This window comes from Chiloscyllium plagiosum, unplaced genomic scaffold (genome assembly GCF_037043375.1).
Source record: "Chiloscyllium plagiosum isolate Xiang-an unplaced genomic scaffold, Cpla_swu_hap1 HiC_scaffold_13, whole genome shotgun sequence".
Classification (NCBI taxonomy): domain Eukaryota; kingdom Metazoa; phylum Chordata; class Chondrichthyes; order Orectolobiformes; family Hemiscylliidae; genus Chiloscyllium; species Chiloscyllium plagiosum.
Window position 1 is genome coordinate 19203973 of NW_028270151.1, and position 22149 is coordinate 19226121.

The 22149-nt window shown below is 42.6% G+C and overlaps 1 protein-coding gene across 1 annotated transcript in view; it reads right to left on the reverse strand.

Moving 5' to 3' along the window:
• Positions 1–4711: 4711 nt before the first annotated feature.
• LOC122555660 (putative G protein-coupled receptor 149) overlaps positions 4712–22149 on the reverse strand; it is a 41718-nt gene continuing 24280 nt past the window's right edge. Inside the window, exon 4 of the mRNA XM_043701657.2 lies at positions 4712–5284. Within this exon, the coding sequence (XP_043557592.2) occupies positions 4712–5284 (573 nt within the window). The remainder of the gene's footprint in view (positions 5285–22149) is intronic.

Consider the following 22149-nt stretch of genomic DNA (forward strand, 5'->3'; position numbering starts at 1 on the left):
GGCTGGCCATAAACGGGTCCAGACAGTTGGTCGTGGAGGGCATCACTATGGCCGATTGCCCGCCCCTCTTCCGTGGTTACGTGCGGGCCAGGGTATCCCTCGGGAAGAACCATATGGTATCTGCCAATACCCTTGGGATTTTCAGGGAGAGGTGGGCACCACAGGGTGTGGAGTGTTTTATTTCCCTTCCAACTCTATTTTGATTTAATCCTTGCCCCGACCCCCTTTTATCTTTTTGATGACTCAGCATTGCCCTTTGTTGAGAACGGCACTGCTTGTCACTGGCTGCTTGGCTGCTTCCTTCCTGGTGGTGGAATATAAATAAAGATTTATGCATTTGTTGTTCTTCATTGTGTCCTACACCTGCATACACATGGTACTGGAAAGAAAAAAAACAAAAAAAATATAAACAGGAGATGACAATCTCCTCAGTTCAGGGGACTGACTCTGAGTTGGCTGGCCACAGCCAGTGTACTGTGTGGAAAAGTCCTCCCAAAAAAAATGTAAACAATCTCATCAGTTCAGCAGACTGACATTAAACTGGCTTGCCATAGACAGTGTACTGTGTACAAGTAAATAAAGGGTGACTTGGTGATGGGACACTGGCCTTTGTGCAGTCACTTCAGTGGTAATGGGGGAAAGCGTATATGCCTGAAGAATATTTGTTCACAACAGTCATCTTGGAGTTGGGTAGGCATTTCTGGCATTATGCCTTTATTTGGGAATCTTGATGTTTGATCCTGCTGTTGAAGTCTGGGCTCAGTATGTGGAAAGAACGTGATATTTTTTCTGGGAAAATGACATTGGGCAGGCGAAACCAGTAAGTAATCCATCTGACTGTTAGTGGACCTGCATCAGTTTTGGTTATCAGGGGCTTAACTTTCCCAGAAGCACAGACACTAGCACCTTCTAAGAGTTGACGGAGTTGGTTATGGAATATTACAACCCCAAACCACCTCTAATTCTGAGACGCTATCAGTTTTAGTCAGTAGTTAGAGAACTGGGGGATTCCATATCAGGACTTTTGACAAGATTCAGATGACTAGCAGAGGCATGTGATTTTGGCATTATCCTGAATGAGACCTGAGAGACTGTTTGATATGTGGGATTAATGATGTAACCATGCAGGAGCACCTACTAGCTGAAGCTCAACTGGACTTCAAGCAGGCACTACAACTGGCTCTGTCATTAGAAAATATGACAAGTGGAGAATGGGAGCTAGAGGGCATCCTAATGGAAGTGGACTCCCTTACTGGTCTGACTGTACTAGGGACACTACTTGAGTGTAGGCAATCACAGAGCCTCATGTAGGGCTTATCCTGAGCAGAGGTACCCTTGGCCAGCCCACAGCAGAACCCACAACAAAGTTGAGCCCGGCCGAGTAGCTGAAAAGTTCTTCAGGACCCGGGCTGGCAATCCATTGCAGTTGCTGCCAGTATGCAGACCCGAGACAGCAAGGGAGTCCTACAAGGCCTGAACTGAATAAGAAAACTCATAGGCCGGTACCCAGGCGAGTGCACACCCTGGAAAGTCCCCCTACATGTGAGTTGGAATAAATATATTGCTTAGCGATGTCCAAGTTAGAGCCAATCAAAATTAATGTTTGGTTAAATGGTCACGCAGTTCCCATGGAGGTCGCATGGAGCAGCTGTATCTGTGGTTGCAGAACCTGTCGTTAACATGATTCACTCAGGTCTACAACCCTTGAGTTTGCACAAAACCTCAGCCAGTCTGAGAACATACACCGGGAAATGTATGTTGCAAATTAAGGATATGACTTCAGTTTCAGTCTCCTATGAGAAGCAGTTGGTACAGTTACCTCTGATGGTTGCAAGAAGCTCGGGCGCAATTGGCTGAGAAAGATTCACCTAGATTGGCTCAAAATATTTTGATTAGAAAATGGCTGCCTCGGTGAAGTCCTAGTGAAATACCGAGAAGTTTTTCAGAAAGGGCTTGGGGCTATCAAAGGGGCCAAAGCTACTTTACTTGTTGATCAGGAAGCAATTCCAAGATTTTGCATGACCCACCTGGTTCCATTTGCCTTGGGGGCAAGAGTAGAGATGGAAAACAGAAGGCTGGAGAGCAAAGGAATCATCAAACCAGTGCAGTTTGCAGAATGGACAGCACCAGCCATAACGAAGCCTGACAGCTCGGTTCACTTTTGAGAAGAGTCCCAGAAATACTCTACAATTAATACCCAAAAGGGTTCATATCAATATGCAAGGCTGCCATTTGGGGCATCATTGGCCTATGCCCCTTTCCAGTAAACCATGGATAAAATTTTATAAGGGCTACCCCAAGTTGCCATTTATCTGGATGACATATTAATAACAGGAAAGCCCAATAAAGAGCACTTGCAGAACTTGGACAGAGTGCTTAAATGTTTCTCCCAGAAGGACGTACACCTTAGAAGAAAAAAATATGTGTTCTGGGTGCTCCAAGTGACCTATTTGAGTTAGAGTTGACAAAACTGGGGTTACACTCATTGGAAGAGAAAGTGAGGGCAATCAAAGGAGCCCCAGTTTCCACATCTGTACCTGAGCTTAATCTTTCCTTGGATTAGTGAATTATTATAGAAAATTTATACATAACTTGGCCTCCATCTCGGCACCCTTGTACCTGCTATTGAAAAAGGGTCAGCCTTGGAAATGGTCATGCCATTAGGGAAGTGCAAAAGTTACTTTTGTCGTTTAAGGTGTTGGCCCACAATGACTGGTAGTGCTAAAATGCAATGCCTCCCCGTAGGGTAGCGGGTTACTGTTGGCTCACTGGTTGCTCAATGGAGAGGAATGCCCGAAAGCGTATGCTTCCTGGACTTTGTCTGATGCCGAATGCAAATATGCTCAGATAGAGAAGGACGGTTTGGCGGTCATCTTTGGTGTGAGGAAGCTTCACCATAGTAACCAATCACAAACCCCGGCGAGGGTACTGATGGAAGACAAGATGGTGTAGCCAATAGCTTCCAGTAGAATTCAGTGTTGGGCCCATATTCTCAGTTCGTACAAGTGCAAGCTAGAACACCTTTCAGGAAGCCAAATGGTTAACGCAGATGTCCTGAGTCACCTCCCACTGGCAGATAGTCAACCAGTGGTGCCTCCCCTGGAAGAGTCCGTTTTGGTTTTAAACTTCCTGGACACCCTTCCAGTCACCACTGACAATATTTGATAGTGGAGACCAAAAGATTCTGTCCCAGCGAAACTGGTGGTAATGAAAATCAAGTTGCAATGGTGAGAAATGGCTCCCCAAGCAAGGTTATTGAAGGAAGGATGCATTTAAAATTTTGGGCCACTTTTGTGAGTCCAGAAAGTGGACAAAGATTGAGAATGCCTGGGCGTGTGCAGATGAGCCTCTGCGCTATGCTGGGATACAACGATGTCCTTTGTAGTCAAATATTGGTGTTCTGCCACAAGGTTAAACTATAACTTGGAACATGCTGTTCTGTGGTCTAACAATAATGTAGTGTTAATAGATATTGTTTCAAAACAACCCTAAAGACTGGCCTGAGCTCCAAATAACTCCCACTGGTGTAACAAGATGTATTTTAGTAATGTGCAACAATGACAAACAATATTCTGCCATCTCTTAAGCCATGGAATCAGTTTGCGTTAAGATGACAGTTGTATTTGGATGCGATTACAAAGGAAACTCATGCCCATAAATCTGTAGATTTGGAGAAAGTGTAAAATAAAGGAAGGGGCCAGTAATTATACCTTTCATCTTAAGAGTGAGTTAGCTGTGAATAGGAGTCACTCAAAGTAAAAAGGTAAAAACAATGACTGCAGATGCTGGAAACCAGATTCTGGATCAGTGGTGCTGGAAGAACACAGCAATTCAGGCAGCATCCGAAAAGCTTCGAAATCGACGTTGAAGTGTTCCGAGCGGAAATTTTTTTTTTTAGGGATACACAATCTTATTTATTTCAAAAAATGTATTAAATATTGGATATAATGTAAACCATTCCGCCTTGGAACACTTCAACCCCAGGGCATCAATGTGGATTTCAACAGCTTCCTCATTTCCCCTTCCCCCACCTCATCCTAGTTTCTAACCTCCAGCAACACGATCCCCTTGACTTGTCCAGACTTGTCCGACCTGCCCAGCTCCTTTTCCACCTATCCACTCCACCCTCTCCTCCCTGACCTATCACCTTCATCTCCTCCCCCACTGACCTATTGTACTCTATGCTACTCTAACCCCACCCCCACCCTCCTCTAGCTTATCTCTCCACACTTCAGGCTCTCTGCCTTTATTCCTGATGAAGGGCTTTTGCCCGAAACGTCGATTTCGAAGCTTTTCGGATGCTGCCTGAATTGCTGTGCTCTTCCAGCACCACTGATCCAGTCACTCAAAGTAAACCAAAATTAGAAAATTTGACAATAATAAAACAAAGAATGGCAGATGCTGGATGTCTGAAACAAAAAAGTAGAAATTGCTGGAGAAACTCAGTTGATCTGGTTGCATCTGTGGAGAGCATCACTTTTGAGTGCCATGACCCTTCTTCAGAATTGGTTCTGTTTTGTTTTCTGTTTCCTTTGTTTTAGATATTTCAATGTTGACCAGGAATGGACCTTCAGATCTGGACCTCACTTTGAATTTACCCTTAGTAAGATTTGGTGGAATGTAAGAGGTGCACACATGCACACGGGCACACACACACACACACACACAGACATACATGGCGCACACACAAAACATACACACATAGGCTCCCTCAGCAATTATTAGATATTTCCTCTTGTCTCCTATAAGCTTCATTCAGGAGCTGTATCTCCTCCTGGTAGCCGGTTCTGTCGTGGTGCTGTTTGCAGCTGTTCTGTCTGTGAGCCTCCACTGTGTCCGGGATCGATATGCTGATGTCACTACCCGAGTGGCCGGTGGGAATGATCAGTGAGTAGGAGGCCGACTCGGCCAGGTCCACCGAGACGAAACGGTTCTCACGACGCGAGTAGCGCAAGGACGGTGAGCGAGCTTGTGCCGAAGACTGGCTGATGTTGCTGACAATTGACACAGTGTCCAGCGCCTCCTCGTTCTCGCAGATCTCCAGCACCTCCAGGTGGATTTTGACACTGGTGTCAGCCAGACAGCCTGGCATGTCCTCAGCACTGGGCTCATGCCCAACGCTCTTGGAGCGATACACCTCGACTTTCTTGGCCACTGGAGTTATCTTGCACCCCTCCCCACTGATTTCGTAGGTGGACAAGGAGAGGGTCTTGCCGGTGGTCGGAGCATGCAGCGAGACCGTTCCCTGAAACGCACACAGCGGGATAGACAATCCATCTGTTTTCTGGGTGTAAGGACAAAAAAGAACATCAATATCGTCATTAGTAATTCCTTGATGACAGAGCAACGTGCTTTCCTCGCTATGAACCTGTTCATCCCAAAATTGTCATTGGAGCTGTGTAGAAGTTTGTGGTGGAATACTGTGAATCATTGAATCCTATGTGGGCATTCATAGCTCAGAGCTTACCTGCTCCTCATCACACGCTGCTGCATAGCTCCTGCTTGTGGCTATTCATCTAAGATCTTAACTAAAATCTAAAATAATAATAACTTTAATAACTATTAATGGCTAACACTACTAAACCTGCTGAAAAGGTTGTCAAAACGAAAGAGAATCGGAAAAAAACTGTTTTAATAGACTGATATCCATTTGCTGAATGAGACAGCAAAATGCTCTCAGCGTTTTACAAGGGTTTTAATGTAAACCCATAGATTAAACACCAGATTACATCCTTATTTTCCCTACTCTTTCCCTGTCAGAAGCAAATCACCCAAGTGGAGAAGAGTTGTCCGTGTTTTTTTTTCAAAACCCTACCACCAAGTTATTTAATTAATGAATTGCAAACACTTCCCATTAGGGGGAGTGGAGCAAACAGCAAAATGAATAAGTGAAAATCAAAGGATGGGATGAGATCAAATAGTGTTATTGTTGGATACAATGAATCCTAGCCCCTGCGGTGACCACTTGTCTTTAAACGCATCAAGGGTACTGATAGACGCCATGTGTACTCTCTCCAAGTGGATCTGTTCACAGCTGGAGCTATAGGAAGACTTGCAAGCAGTTGGGAGGTACAATTGCCTCAATGGTTCACTATGTCGCCTTATAGATGATGATTTTAGCCAAGCCAAGAGCAAGCTGACAAGGAGGCTCTCCAGCCTACTCAAACCCTTCACTCCAGTTAGTTTTTCTTTCTATTTTAAGAACCCAGCTTTTCTTTTATAAGGCCTGACCAGATCACCCAATCCACCAAATTCGACCAGGGACAATGTAACAACAGCAAAGATTAAAAAGGTGAGGGAAAACCAGGAGGGAACAAATCAAAGTGGAATTTATGAGGGAGATAATGCATCTCTGCCCCTATGGTGTTCATCTCATTCTAAAAGTTTCAAAGGTACTTGTGGGCACTGAACATTCCCTCTCCAATGACACTCGAGCATAGACATTGAATTATAGAATGGAATCATAGAATCCCAATAGTGCAGATAAAGGCCATTTGGCCCATTAAACTTGCACCGACCTTTGAAAGAGCATCCCACCCGATCCCCATAACTCTACATTTACAGTAGTTAACCAACTTAGCCTACACACTATGAAACAATCCACCTATCCTACACATCTTTGGATTGTGAGAGGAAACTGGAGCACCCAGAAGAAACCCACATAGTCATGGAGAATGTGCAAACTCCACGCAGATAGTCACCCGAGGCTGGAATCGAACCCGGGTCTGTGGTCTGTGATGAGGCACAGCTGGCCACTATGCCATCTTTGGTATAGAAGAGAGGCAGGCAGTCAAACCGCTCCACAGCCTGGGCTAATTAATGGTTACTCTAGTCAATCTCAAACGCAGGCCTATGCAAAAGTTGAAGTGAGATCTAAAGCTGAGTGACTCTATGGGTCCAAAACTGAGCATCAGTAAGCAGGTTACTAAGGAAGAGCTGCTGGACAACAATATTGATGATCCCTTTCCTCACTTTACTGATGATCAAGAACAGACTGGTCATTAATTGACTGTGTTGGATTTGTCCTGCTCTTTTGTATAGGACATACCTGGTGGACAGTACATTTACAGAGCTGGTCACATCACCAATAAGGGCTACATAGATGGAGACAGAGTGGCTGTTCCCCTCTCAAATGTGTAGACCATTTTAGATACTGTTGGGAGGGATGGCCTCCAAGCAGAAAGCAACAGCAGCAGCCAGATCAGTGGCCCCACAACTAGCACTTTCATACAGCAGGGATGGTCAAAGTATAGGCAAGCAGTATTTATAGGGGACTCTTATAGTAAGGAGCACAGACAGGTGTTTCTATGGCCACAAGCGAGACTCTAGGATGGTGTGTTGCCTCCCTGGTATTAGCGTCAAGCATGTCTCTAAGCAGGCAGGATATTCAGAAGGGGGAGTGTGAGAAGCCAGAAGCTGGGGTCCATATTGGTACCAACTTTTATGGACAAGGCCAAACCCCCTCAAAATATATTAAGATAGTCTAGACATTAATGTTTTCTTATTTTAAAAGCTAAGTGTAAGGCATTGCATTCCAGATGCAATTTGATTGGTCAAACTATTCAATGTTACGCAAAACACACCTTATTTTCACACTACAGCTAAAATACAGACAAGATAAAAGAATTGGCTTAACTGTGACTCTATAGAAATGCTTAACAAAAGAATAGATGCTTTGGGTGAGCTAAAGAGGGATGTGAAAGACATGGGGGAGTTGCACTACAGGATAAGAGAGAATATCACAGCTGGACCAAGGGCAGACACCTTGAGGGCTCATCCAGCAAGGCCATATGGATAGAGCTCAGGAATAAGAAGCATGCAATCACTTTGATGGGCTTTGACTGAGGGTCTACCAACAGCCAGCAGGTGATAGAGGAACAGATATATGGACAGATGATGGAAAAAAGGAAATGAAAACAGAGCTGTTTCGATGATTGCTTTTAACTTCCCTATATTGTCTGGGACTTGCTTCATGCCAGGGGTTTGGATTGTGGGGCACTTATTAGCTGTGTCCAGGACAGTTTATTTTTTGAAATAATATATAAACTGTTCAACTAGGGAAGGAGCTATACTAGGAGGAGAAAGTGAGGTCTGCAGATGCTGGAGATCAGAGCTGAAAATGTGTTGCTGGAACAGCGCAGCAGGTCAGGCAGCATTCAGGGAACAGGAGAATCGACGTTTCGGGCATAAGCCTTCCTGAAGAAGGGCTTATGCCCGAAACGTCGATTCTCCTGTTCCCTGGATGCTGCCTGACCTGCTGCGCTGTTCCAGCAACACATTTTCAGCAAGGAGCTATACTAGACCTGGTAGTGGGGAATTGGCCTGGCTAGGTGATCAGTTTCAGTGGGATAGCATTTCAGGAAAAGAGAACATAATTCCAAAAGTTTTAAGTTACTTATGGATAAGGATAAAAGTCATGCTTGGGTGAATGTACTAACTTGGGGAAAGCCTAATTATTTGGCAGGAACTGGAGAGTGTGGATTGGGGGCAGCTGTTTGAAAGTAAATCCACATTTGGCACATGCAAATCCTTTAACCACTAGTTGATGAGAGTTCAGGACCAACATGTTCCTGTGCAAATGAAGGATGAGGACAGCCAAATTCAGGAATCATAGATGATAAGAAAATTTGTGAGTTTAGTCAAAAGGTTTACGAAACTGAAGACAGCCAGAACACTTGAAGAATACAAAGATGGTAGGAAAGAACTCAAATGAGGATTTGGGAAGACAAACAGGTATCATGAATGTGTTTGGCAAACAGGATTAAGGAAAATCCTAAGGCATTTGACATTATATAAAGAGCATAAGGATAGCTAGGGAAAGGGACAAAGGAGGGATTTTAGGCTAGGAGCCGAAGGCAGTGGATGAGGTTCTTAATGAATACTTTGCATTGGTACTCAGAAAACAGAAGGACATGATGGATGATGAGTTTTGGGAGGGGTATGTTAATATTCTAGGCATGTGAATATAAAAAAGGAGGTGTTGGGATTTTGAAAAGCATTAAGGTGGGCAAGTTCCCAGGACCTGATGAGATCTATCCCAGACTGCTGAGGGAGGTGGATGAAGAGAGTCCCAGAGGTCCCAGAGGAGAATAGCCAATGTTGTTCCTCTTTTTAAGAAGGGCAACAGGAATAATTTGGGAAAATACGGCAGGGGGAAGCCTTATGTCAGCAGTAGGGAAATTATTGGGCAAGGATTAGGAGTAGGATTTACTTACATTTGGAAAAGCATGGACTTTTTAGGAATAGTCAGCATAGCTTTGTTGGGGGGTGGAGGGAGTCTTTTGAGGAAATGACAAAGAAGATTAATGCGGGCAGGGCAGTAGATTTTTTTTAGATTAGATTACTTACAGTGTGGAAACAGGCCCTTCGGTCCAACAAGTCCACACCCACCCGCCGAAGCGCAACCCACCCAGACCCATTCCCCTACATTTACCTTTTCACCTAACACTACGGGCAATTTAGCATGGCCAATTCACCTAACCTGCACATTTTTGGATTGTGGGAGGAAACCGGAGCACCCGGAGGAAACCCACGCAGACACGGGGAGAATGTGCAAACTCCACACAGAGAGTCGCCAGAGGCGGGAATTGAACCTGGGTCTCTGGCGCTGTGAGGCAGCAGTGCTAACCACTGTGCCACCGTGCCACCCACAATTGTTGAAATGGACTTTATAAAGGCCTATAACAAGGTTCCTCAGGGCAGCCTGATATAAAAGGTGAAGTCATGTGGGATCTACATTGAGCTGGCAAGATGGATACAGAACTATCTTAGTCATAGAAGACAGACAGTAGTGATGAAAAGGTGCTTTTCTGACCTATGACCAGTGCTTTTCCACAGGGAACGATACTGGGAACCTTAATGTTTGTAGTACATATCAATGATTTGGAGGATAAAGTAGGTGGCCTGATTAATATGTTTGCGGGTGACCCAAATATTGGGAACTGCAGAGAGTGAGGATTGCCAAAGGATACAGCACAATATAGATAAATTGAAGACTTGGGCAGATACATTGCAGATAGAGTTTAATCTGGAAAAAATATAAGGTGATGTATTTTGGGAGATCTAATACAGGCAGGAAGTACAGGTATACAGGAAATGGCAGAACCATTAGTAGGATCAACATACAGAGGGATCTAAGCATACAGGTCCACAGTTCCTCGGAAGTGGCAACACAAATGGATAAGGTAGTCAAGAAGGTATAGAATATAAAAATGTTGCAGCTGTATCAAATTTTAGTTAGGCCACATTTGGAATAATGTATGGCACGTAAGGAAACCCCTGTATGCCATGTGGAAGAACACAGATGGTATTTCTATGAGGTGGCTCAGGTTGTGATGTGCAGTCTCTTGGGTGAGGTTCTCAAAACCAGAACAGATGTTTGAGGTACCCAGCTTGTTTCCAAAATATTTTCTAATCAACCCATTCAGAGATGTTATTACACACCTCTACAGCAGGTGGGACTTGAACCCAGGCCTCCTGGCTCAGATAGGAATACTGCCACAGCACCACAAGTCTAGCTAACATGTTAAGTAGACCCATTATCAAATCATCTAAATAAACAAATAACCAAATAACAATTAACAAGCACAGCCTTTAGGGGCTGGAAAAGCACAGTAGGTCAGGCTTCAGGACGATTTATGATGTATATTAATCACTTCCATGAGGTAACCAAATACAATATTTTCATGTTTGCCGATGGCACAAAACTAGATGGGATTGTGGGTTGTGAGAAGGACACAAGGAGGAAACAGGGCAATCAAACAAGTTGCATTGGTCGAGATAATGTGGATAAATATGAAGTTGCACACATCAGAGTCAAAAAAAGAGGCAGTTTATTCTTTGGATCATAGTGTTCTGGGAAGTGTGGATGTACAAAGGGATGTGGGTGTCCTTGTACTGCAGTCAATGAAGGTAGAGAGGCAGGTGAAGCAAACAGTTCAGAAGACTGATGGTATATTGGCCTTCATTGTAAAAGGATTTGAACTCAGAAGTACAGAAACATAGAAACATTGAACACAGGAACAGGCATTTAGCCCATCAAACCTGCTCTACGTTTTAATATGATCATCCAACTTGTACAATGTTCTTGCTTTCTCCCCATATCCTTTGATTCCTTTAGCCCAAAGAACAATATCTAACTTTTTCTTGAAAACATCACATTTTTTGGCCGCAACTATTTTCTGTGCACAGAATTTCACAGGTTCCCCACTCTCTGGGCGAAGACATTTCTCCTCTTCTCAGTCCTAAATGGCCTACTGCATATCCTTCAACTATGACTCCTTTGTCATTGAGAACTTTCTCCCTACTTTCACTTTGTCGAGCCCTGCTTGAGTTTTATAGGTTTCTATAAATCCTCCCCTATTCTTTTAAACTCCAATGAATATAGCTCCAATTGATCGAGTTGCTCTTCATATATTATCCTGCCAATGAATCAATCAGGTACCTTACTGAAGTTATGCAGGGCTTTGGTAATACTATACCTGGAGAATTGTGTGCAGCTTCGGTCACGCTACTTATGAAAGGACATATTTGCCAGAAATAGAGTTTAGCAGAGGTTCACTAAGCTGATAATTGTGATGGCAAGATTGTGATATGAAAATAGATTGGTTTGACTGGGCCTGGATTCACTCAAGTTTGGAAGAATGAGAGGGGATCTGATTGAAACATCTAAAATTCAAATGGGGCTGGACAGACTAGATGTAGGAAGGAGATTTTCCCTTTTGGGTCTCTAGGACTTAAGGACACAGTCTGAGGACATGAGATAGACCATAAGGACTGAGATGAGGAAACATTTCTTCATTCAGAGGATGGTCAACCCATGTAATTCGCTATTGCAGGAGGCAATATATTCAAGAAAGAAATTGATACATGTTGAGGTTTTAAAGGCCGCAAGATGACAAGAAAGCAGGAATATAGGATTGAGATAGAGTATCAGCCATGATCTTATTGAATGATGGAGCAGGCTTAAAGGACTGAATAGTCTCATCCTCCTATGTTTTAATCACCCTCTCAACTTGTCCTGCCACCTTCAATGATCTATGTACATATAAACCCAGGTCTCTCTGATCCTGCACTGCTTTTGGAATTGTGCCCTTTGTTTCACATTGCTTCTCTGTGAACCTCCAGCCAAAATGAACAAGTTCATACTTTTCTGCAATAAATTTCATCTGCCACCCATTCCACTCACCTGCCTATGTTTTTATTCTGAATAAAGCATCATTCACTGTCGCTCTCTCAGTTCATAACTTCAGAATGTTGAAACTGTGCCCTCTATTGATAAAATGTTGGACGTTTTATGGCATTTTCTCATTAGTGCAACATTGATTAAAGTTTTATTTTAAATGAAGTAAGTCATTTAATTACTTTCAGCAAGGCTTTGACTGATTAAGATTGGAAGTGGCACATAGGTCTTTCATGAACTATGTGTGGATCTGGAGTAATAGGTTGCAGAAAGCCAGGATTGCTGTTAACTGAATTAAGTCAGTGCTCAGTTGAATACAGTGTATAGTTCAAACTGTGTTTTTTTTAAATTAGATCCTTCTCATTCTTTTCCCAAGTTTCATTTTGTCCTTGTGTTAAATATTTCAGAAGTTGCATCTAAGAGTGAAGTCTCTGCAGAGTGGAGACAATTAGTCTCCATCCTTGACTTTACAATCTGACAGCTCTCATTCATGCAGTAACAAATAATTTAGAAGGCCAATGACAACACACGCCCCACTGAGATGTCAAGATGACTTGGTTTCTGCTGCTTGGCGGCTGCACATTCTGAATGCCAAGGTGAAGTTTTGACAAACAGTTTCTGGAGATAAATGGCTGATGTAAAAAGAATAGCTCACTGACTGCCAATCTCCTGGGAGAGATGCTGTCAATAGTGCATGACAGCTACTGGAGCAGTCTGACAGCCATGAACAGCCATCTGTCTAACTGAGATGACTGAAAACTGGTTCAGTGCTGCATGGAGCCTTTCATCTCACATCAACTTTCTTCTTTCATTTTTCAAATTTCGGAATAATGTAAGCATTTCTTGGGCAAAGGTGAAAAAAAACAGCTCCAACATTGATATCCCTTTATAATTAAGGCTTGATCCTACTATAATCAGCACTAGAGGAGATTCTGTTCCTGGGTGTTATGAGTCTACAGCTTTGTAAACATCATATGAATATTTGCTCTGACTGATGCTTTCTTTTGTTCAGTAGGAAACTGAGGTCCTCAGTACTCACTCAGGTGATGGTAAGAATATCCATGGCATTCCTGAAAAGGAGCAAGGCAGTTTTGCTCAACACATTTCACTACAACAGGTCATCAGGTCATTTATTTCATTGCAGTTTGTGGGATCTTACTGCATACAAATTGGTTTCTACCTATTCTTACATTGCAACAATGACAGTACTTCAGAAGTTATTTTCATTTGGCTGCGAGGCATCTTGGGATGTCCTGAGTTCAAGAAAGGTGCTGTCAAAATTCAAACAAAGCAGAAAAAGCTGGAGATACTCAACATCCGTAGAGAGCGAAATGGAGATCAGAATTCACATGGTGTCCTTTTATCGGGATTATTTCAACAAATAACTTTGCTTCTCTCTGCACAGACTTGATATCAGATCTCTGAGAATTTTTGAGTTTTACTCTTTTGGACCGCAGTAGGTTTGTTCCTATTTAATTTCTGAATACATACTGAGTTGTACATTTCGACTTACCTTGACCTTAAGAACTAAAAGTAGAAAAGGATGTTTTGCTGTTCCCTTTGTGGGAAAAAAGAAGCACACATATCCTCAAACTGTTGTGAGTGCAATCAAGATTTGGGGGGGTTTCAATAAAGGTTTTCAAAATCTTGAAACAAAAATGGTTTTGATGGAGTCAGTATGGAGAAAGTATTTTCATTGCCAAAAGAATCAATAATGAGATGACAGAGATTGAAAGCATTTTACAGAGAATGCAAAAGACAGATGAGATAATCTTTCATAGCAGTTGTTATGATCTGGAAATCATTGCCTCTGGGGCTGATTGAAGGCAGCTTGAATATTAATTTTCGGAATGAATTTGGACATCTATTTGAAGAGGTGAAAATTTATAGGGGCCACAGGGAAAAGCTTGGCACTAATTAAATAGCTTATGCGCATCATAGTATGATTGGGCTAAATGGTCTCTTTCCATGCTGTTTTACCCTACAAACCTGCACAGCTGTACAGAATTTAAAAGGATGCTGAACATGTGTGAGGTTTCAGTTTTACCTGGGCTGGGTGATTTATTGCAGGCTTTAACACTAAGCTGAACGCATGGATTTGTGAATAATATATACATGTTGTATCTTCCTCATCCATCAAGATGACCTTGAAGAAAGCAAGGAACACTGGTATATGTTCTAAAATTAAGCTGATTTCCATTATTTGCCTGGGATCTTTGCCCAAGATGATCACACACAAGATAGCATGAATAAGGAGTTAGAATCTTAGAATCCCTACAGTATGGAAACAGGCCATTTGGCCCAACAAATCCACAACAACCCTCCAAAGAGTAACCCACACCCATTTCCCTACATTTACCCCTGACTAATGCATCTAACCTAAAATTGCCCATGGTGTTCATCCCGAAATTTTAGCATGGCTAATTCACCTAACCTGTAAATCCTTGGACTATGGGAGGAAACCCACACAGACACAGGGAAAATGTGCAAACTCCACACAGACAGGCATCTGACGTGAGAATTGAATTCAGGTTCCTGGTACAATGAGCCATCGTGCCACCAAGTCTTACAGATTTAGTATCGGCATTACAAATGACAGAATCCTCAGAGCTTTGTATGGGAACAGCAAGACTTGACTTGATACTTTCAGTGGCGTTGTGATTCTTTTCCCCAAAACATTCTCTGTAATTATCATTGAAGCAAGCAGATAAGCTTGGAGTTTTTCCCCCAGCTGTGAACAATGTGACAATGATATACTCTTACTTTAGAATTTCTGCTTCCACTAGAACTTCTATTAATGACAACAGAAATGGCATTCGTGAGTTTTGATGTTAAAATGCAAGCTCAATGTTAGTTGGTTTGTTTTAAGTTTCTTTCCCTTCTATTTAAATTAATTTGCCAGAAATGAGAGACAATTTTATTATAGAAAGAAACTTGAGACATTTTCACTGGAGCAGTGAGGAGATGTAATCAAAATTGAAAAATAAACAAAGGGTTTTTTTCAGGAGATGAGGGGAAACTTATAATAAAAAAAGAGGAAGTGCTAAAGTAACTCAGCAGGTTTGACAGTATCTGTGGACAGAGAAACGTAGATAACATTTCTAGTCAGATGAGTCATATTAGATTCAAAGTATTAACTCTGATGTTTTAACTCTGATTTAAAAAAAAATGCTAGATGTTGCCAGACCTGTTGAGTTTCTCTAGTATTTTCTGGGTTTTTTTTATTTCAGATTTCCAGCATCTACAGCATTTTGCTTTTATTTGAGACAAAACCGTTGCCCTGTTTGAAGGATTGTTGATAAGGCAGTCATTGGTTGAAAATTGTCAGAGTCGAGGAGACATGCATTTGTACAGTTGCTAGTAGAGCAAGAATTGGTCGTGGTTGTGACTGCATTAAGAATAAAGTGTATCAATAGTAATAATACTAATGGGTATTTACAAAGCACCCTCAACATAGTTTCACTTCTTAAGGTGCTATGCAGGAATAAAATAAGATGCCAATTTGACACACTGTCAGGAAACCAAAAAGAATTAAGTTTTAAGGAGTATCTTAAAGAAGAATATTTGTACAGGACTTCAGTGAGATCACATCTGGAGTTTTATATGTGGTTTTGATTTCTAGATTGAAGAAAACATATCTTGTATTGAAGACAGCACACCAAAAGTTTCTAGATTAGTTTCTGAGCTGAGAGGCTTCTCCTACGGGATGGTGTTGGGTAAATTTGTCCTGTGTTCTCTGGACTTTAGAAGAATGAGAGGTGGTCTCATGAAGGCATACATGATTCTGGGGGGACTTGACAGGGTGAATTTTGAGAAATTGTTTCTCCTTCTCCGAGAACTGGGGACTGTTTAAAAATAAGCAGTCTCACTGTTAAGAAGGAGCTGAGGAAAATTATTTTGTGCAAAAGGTGTATTGGTGTTGAATTCTCTTCCCTAGAAAGTACAGAAGGCTGGGTCATTCAATTGCTTCAAGGCTGTGGTTGATAGATTTTTGACAGTCAAGGGATTGTTGCGGGCAAACAGGAGAATGGAGTTGAGGCCACTGCGACACCAGGCATGTACTTACTGACTGTTGAAACAGTCTTAAAGGGCTGAATGGCCTACTCCTATTTATGTTCATATAAAAGAGGCAGAGAAGCACAGTAGTTCAGCAGGAAGGGAGGTATTTTCCTGCAATTAAGTCCAGAGACAGGGCTACTACTAGGGACAGACAGGAGGTTCTGTGGAAGTGAGACACATTCACAGTTGGTGTGTTGACTCCGAGGTGCAAGGGTTCGTGATGTCTCTGATCGTGTTTTTAGGATCCTTGTGGGGGAGGGGGAACTGCCCCAAGTTGTAGTCCACATTGGCACCGACGACATAGGTATGAAGAGAGATGGGGATTTAAGGCAGAAATTCAGAGAGTGAGGGTGGAAGCTTAGAGCTGAAACAAACAGAGTGTTATCTCTGGTTTGTTGCCTGTGCCACCTACCAGCGAGGCGAGGAATAAGGAGAGAGAAGAGTTGAACATGTAGCTACAGGGATGGTGCAGGGGGGAGGGTTTTGGATTCCTAGATAATTGGGGCTCTTTCTGAGATAGGTGGAACCTCTACAAACAGGATGGTCTTCAGGATGCTAGAGCTGCTCAGGAGGATTTAAACTAGTATAGTGGGGGTTGGGAACCAGGGAAATAGTAAGGAAATAGATCGATCTGAGACTGGTATAGTTGAGAACAGAAGCGAGTCAAATAGTCAGGGCAGGCAGGGACAAGGTAGGAATAATAATTTAAACTGCATTTATTTCAATGCAAGGAGTCTAACAGGGAAGGCAGATGAACTCAGGGCATGGTTAGGAACATGAAGACTGGGATATCATAGAAATTACAGAAACATGGTCAGGGATGGACTGGACTGGCAGCTTAATGTTCCAGGATACAAATGCTAAAGGAAGGATAGAAAGGGAGGCACGAGAGGAGGGGGGAGTGGCATCTTTGATAAGGGACAGCATTACAGCTGTACTGAGGGAGGATATTCCCAGAAATACATCCAGGGAAGTTATTTGGGTGGAACTGAGAAATACGAAAGGGATGATCACCTTATTGGGATTGTATTATAGACCCCCTAATAGTTAGAGCAAAATTGAAAAATAAGTTTATAAGGAAATCTCAGCTATCTGTAAGAAAATATGGTGGTTGTGGTAGTGGATTTTAACTTTCCAAACATAGACTGGAACTGCCATAGTGTTAAAGGTTTAGATGGAAAGGAATTTGTTAAGTGTGTACAAGAAAATTTTCTCATTCAGCGTGTGGATGTACCTATGAGAGAAGGTGTAAAACTTGACCTACTCTTGGGAAATAAGGCAGGGCAGGTGACTGAGGTGTCAGTGGGGGAGCACTTGAGGCCAGCAAATATAAATCTATTAGGTCTAAAATAGTGATGGAAAAGGATAGACCAGATCTAAAAGTTGAAGTTCTAAATTGGAGAAAGGCCAATTTTGACGGTATTAGGCAAGAACTTTCAAAAGCTGATTGGGGGCAGATGTTCGCAGTGAAAGGGATGGCTGGAAAATGGGAAGCCTTCAGAAATGAGATAACGAGAATTCAGAGAAAGTATATTCCTGTTAGGGTGAAAGGAAAGGCTGGTAGGTATAGGGAATGCTGGATGATGAAAGAAATTGAGGGATTGGTTAAGAAAAAGAAGGAAGCATATGTCAGATATAGACAGGATAGATCGAGTGAATCCTTAGAAGAGTATAAAGGCAGTAGGAGTATAATTAAAAGGGAAATCAGGAGGGAGAAAAGGGGACATGAGATAGTTTTAGCAAATAGAATTAAGAAGAATCCAAAGGGTTTTTACAAATACATTAAGGACAAAAAGGTAATTAGGGAGAGAATAGGGCCCCTCAAAGATCAGCAAGGCGGCCTTTGTGTGGAGCTGCAGAAAATGGGGGAGATACTAAACAAGTATTTTGCATCAGTATTTACTGTGGAAAAGGATAAGGAAAATAGAGAATGAAGGGAAATAGATGGTGACATCTTGAAAAATGCCCAAATTACAGAGGAGGAAGTGCTGGATGTCTTGAAATGCATAAAGATGGATAAATCCCCAGGACCTGATCAGGTGTACCCTAGAACTCTGTGGGAAGCTAGGGAAGTGATTGCTGGGACATTTGTATCATCGATAGTCACAGGTGAGGTGCCAGAAGACTGGAGGTTGGCTAACGTGGTGCCACTGTTTATGAAGGGTGGTAAGGACAAGCCAGGGAGCTATAGACCAATGGGCCTGATGTCGGTGATGGGCAAGTTATTGGAGGGAATCCTGAGGGACAGAATGTACATGTATTTGGAAAGGCAAGGACTGATTAGAGATAGTCAACATGGCTTTGTGTGTGGGAAATCATGTCTCACAAACTTGATTGAGTTTTTTGAAGAAGTAACAAAGAGGATTGATGAGGACAGAGTGGTAGATGTGATCTATATGGACTTCAGTAAGACGTTCGACAAGGTTCCCCATGGGAGACTGGTTAGCAAGGTTAGATCTCACAGAATAAAGGGAGAACTAGTCATTTGGATACAGAACTGGCTCAAAGGTAGAAGACAGAGAGTGGTGGTGAATGGAGGCCTGTGACCAGTGGAGTGCCACAAGGATCAGTGCTGAGTCCTCTACTTTTTGTAATTTACCTAAATGATTTGGATGTTAGCATAAGAGGTACAGTTAGTAAGTTTCCAGATGACACCAAAATTGGAGGTGTAGTGGACAGCGAAGAAAGTTAGCTCAGATTACAACAGGATCTTGATCAGATGGGCCAATGGGCTGAGAAGTGGCAGATGGAGTTTAATTCAGATAAATGCGAGGTGCCTCATTTTGCGAAAGTAAAACTTAGCAGGACTTATACACTTAATGGTAAGGTCTTAGGGAGTGTTGCTGAACAAAGAGACCTTGGAGTGCAGGTTCATAGCTCCTTGAAAGTGGAGTCACAGGTAGCTAGGATAGTGAAGAAGGCATTCGGTATGCTTTCCTTTATCGGTCAGAGTATTGAGTACAGGAGTTGGGAGGTCATGTTGCAGCTGTACAGGGCATTGGTTAGGTCACTGGTGCAATATTACGTGCAATTCTGATCTCCTTCCTATTGGAAAGCTGTTGTGAAACTTGAAAAGGTTCAGAAAAGATTTTCAAGGATGTTGCCAGGGTTGGAGGATTTGAGCTATAGGGAGAGGCTGACCAGGCTGGGGCTGTTTTCCCTGAAGCGTCGGAGGCTGAAGGGTGACCTTATAGAGGTTTACAGAATTATGAGGGGCATGGATAGGATAAATAGGCAAAGTATTTTCCCTGGGGTGGGGAGTCCAGAACTAGAGGGCATAGGTTTAGGGTGAGAGGGGAAAGATATAAAAGAGACCTGAGGGGCAACCTTTTCACACAGAGGGTGGTACATGTATGGAATGAGTTGCCACAGGAAGTGGTGGAGGCTGGTACAATTGAAACATTTAAAAGCCATTTGGATGGGTATATGAATAGGAAGGGTTTGGAGGGATATGGGCTGGGTGATGGCAGGTGGGGCTAGATTGGGTTGGCATATCTGGTCAGCATGGATGGGTTGGACTGAAGGGTCTGTTTCCATGCTGTACATCTCTATGACTCTATGACTCTAAGTGTGTCTATTTCAACACCATGAGCATCTGGAATAAGGTGGTCGAATTTGAAGCATTGGTCTTTACCTGGGATTTTGATGTTCTGGCCATTTTGGAGACATGGGTACAGCAGGGACAGGAATGGTTATTGCAGGTGCCGGGATTTAGATGTTTCAGTAATAAGAGAGAAGATGGTAAAAGCGATGGGAGCGTAGCATTGTTAGTCAAGGACAGTATTACAGCTGCAGAAAAGATGTGTGAGGACTCATCAACTGAGGTAGTATGGGCTGAAATTAGAAACAGGAAAGGAGCAGTCACCCTGTTGGGATTTTTCTATAGGCCTCCAAATAGTTCCAGAGATTTAGAGGAAAGGATAAAAAAGATCATTCTTGATAGGCGCAAGAGTGACAGGGTAGTTGTTACGGGGGACTTCAATTTTCCAAATATTGACTGGAAATGCTATAGTTCAAGTACTTTAGATGTGTCACTTTCTGACAATGTGTGCAGGAGGGTCGACAGGCCAACAAGGGCGAGGCCACATTTGATTTGGTACTGGGTAATGAACCCGGCCAGGTGTTAGATTTGAAGGTAGGTGAGCACTTTGGTGATAGTAACCACAATTCAGTTATGTTTAATTTACTGATGGAAAGGGATAGGTATACACCAGACGTAAGAGCTATAGCTGAGGGAAAGGTAATTACGATGTGATTAGACAAGATTTAGGATGCATAGGATGGGGAAGGAAATGGCAGGGGATGGGTACAATTGAAATGTGGAGCTTATTCAAGGAGCAGCTACTGCGGGTCCTTGATAAGTATGTACCTGTCAGAGTGGGAGGAAGCTGTTGAGCACAAGAGTCGTGGTTTACTAAAGAAGTTGAATCTCTTGTGAAGAGGAAGAAGAAGGCTTATGTTAGAATGAGATGTGAAGGCTCAGTTAGGGTGATTGAGAGTTACAAGTTAGCCAGGAAAGACCTAAAGAGAGAGCTAAGACAAGCAAGAAGGGGGCATGAGAAGTTGTTGGCGAATAGGATCAGGGAAAACCTTAAAACTTTCTACAGGTATTTAAGAGACAAGAGAATGACTAAAGTAAGATTAGGACCAATCAAGGACAGTAGTGGGAAGTTGTGTGTGGAGTCAGAGGAGATAGAGGAAGCACTAAATGAATATTTTTCATCAGTATTCATACTGGAAAAGGACAATATTGTTGAGGAGGATACTGAGAAACAGGCTACTCGACTAGATGGGATTGAGGTTCACAAGGAGGAAGTGTTAGAAATTCTGGAAAGTTGAAAATATATGAATCCCATGGGTGGGATGGGATTTATCCTAGGATTCTCTGGGAAGTCAGGGAGGAGATTGCAGAGCCTTTGGCTTTGATCTTTATGTTGTCATTGTCTACAGGAATAATACAGAAGACTGGAGGATAGCAAATGTTGTTCCCTTGTTCAAGACGTGGGGTAAAGACAACTCTGGTAATTATAGACCAGTGAGCCTTACTGCTGTTGTGGGTAAAGTGTTGGAAAGGGTTATAAGAGACATGATTTATAATCATCTTGAAAGAAATAAGTTGATTAAGGATAGTCAACACAGTTTTGTGAAGGGGGTAAATTCAGAACAGAAATGCAGAGACCTTTCTTCAACCAGAGAGTGGTGGGCCTGTGGAATTCATTGCCATGGAGTGCAGTGAAGGCTGGGACGCTAAATGACTTCAAGACAGAGATTGATAAATTCTTGATGTCACAAGGAATTAAGGGCTATGGGGAGAATGTGGGTAAATGGAGTTGAAATGCCCATCAGCCATGATTGAATGGCAGAGTGGACTCGATGGGCCGAATGGCCTTACTTCACTCCTATGTCTTATGATCTTAAGGTCATGCTCACACACTTTATTGAGTTATTTGAGAAGGTGACCAAACAGGTGGATGAGGGTAAAGCCACTGATGTGGTGTATATGGATTTCAGTAAGGCGTTTAATAAGGTTCCCCATGGTAGGCTACTGCACAAAATATGGAGGCATGTGATTGAGGGCGATTTAGCAGTTTGGATCAGAAAGAATATAGAGGATGGTGGTTAATGGGAAATGTTTATCCTGGAGTTGAGTTACTTATTGGTGTACCACAAGGATTTGTTCTGGGTCCACTGGTGTTTGTCATTTTTATAAACGACCTGGATGAGGGCGTAGAAAGATGGGTTAGTAATTTTGCGGATGACACTAAGGTCGATACAGTTGTGGATAGTGCCAAGGATGTTATTGGATACAGAGGGATATAGATACACTGCAGAGCTGGGCTGAGAGGTGGCAAATGGAGTTTCATGTGGAAAAGTGTGAGGTGATTCACTTTGGAAGGAGTAATGCAGAG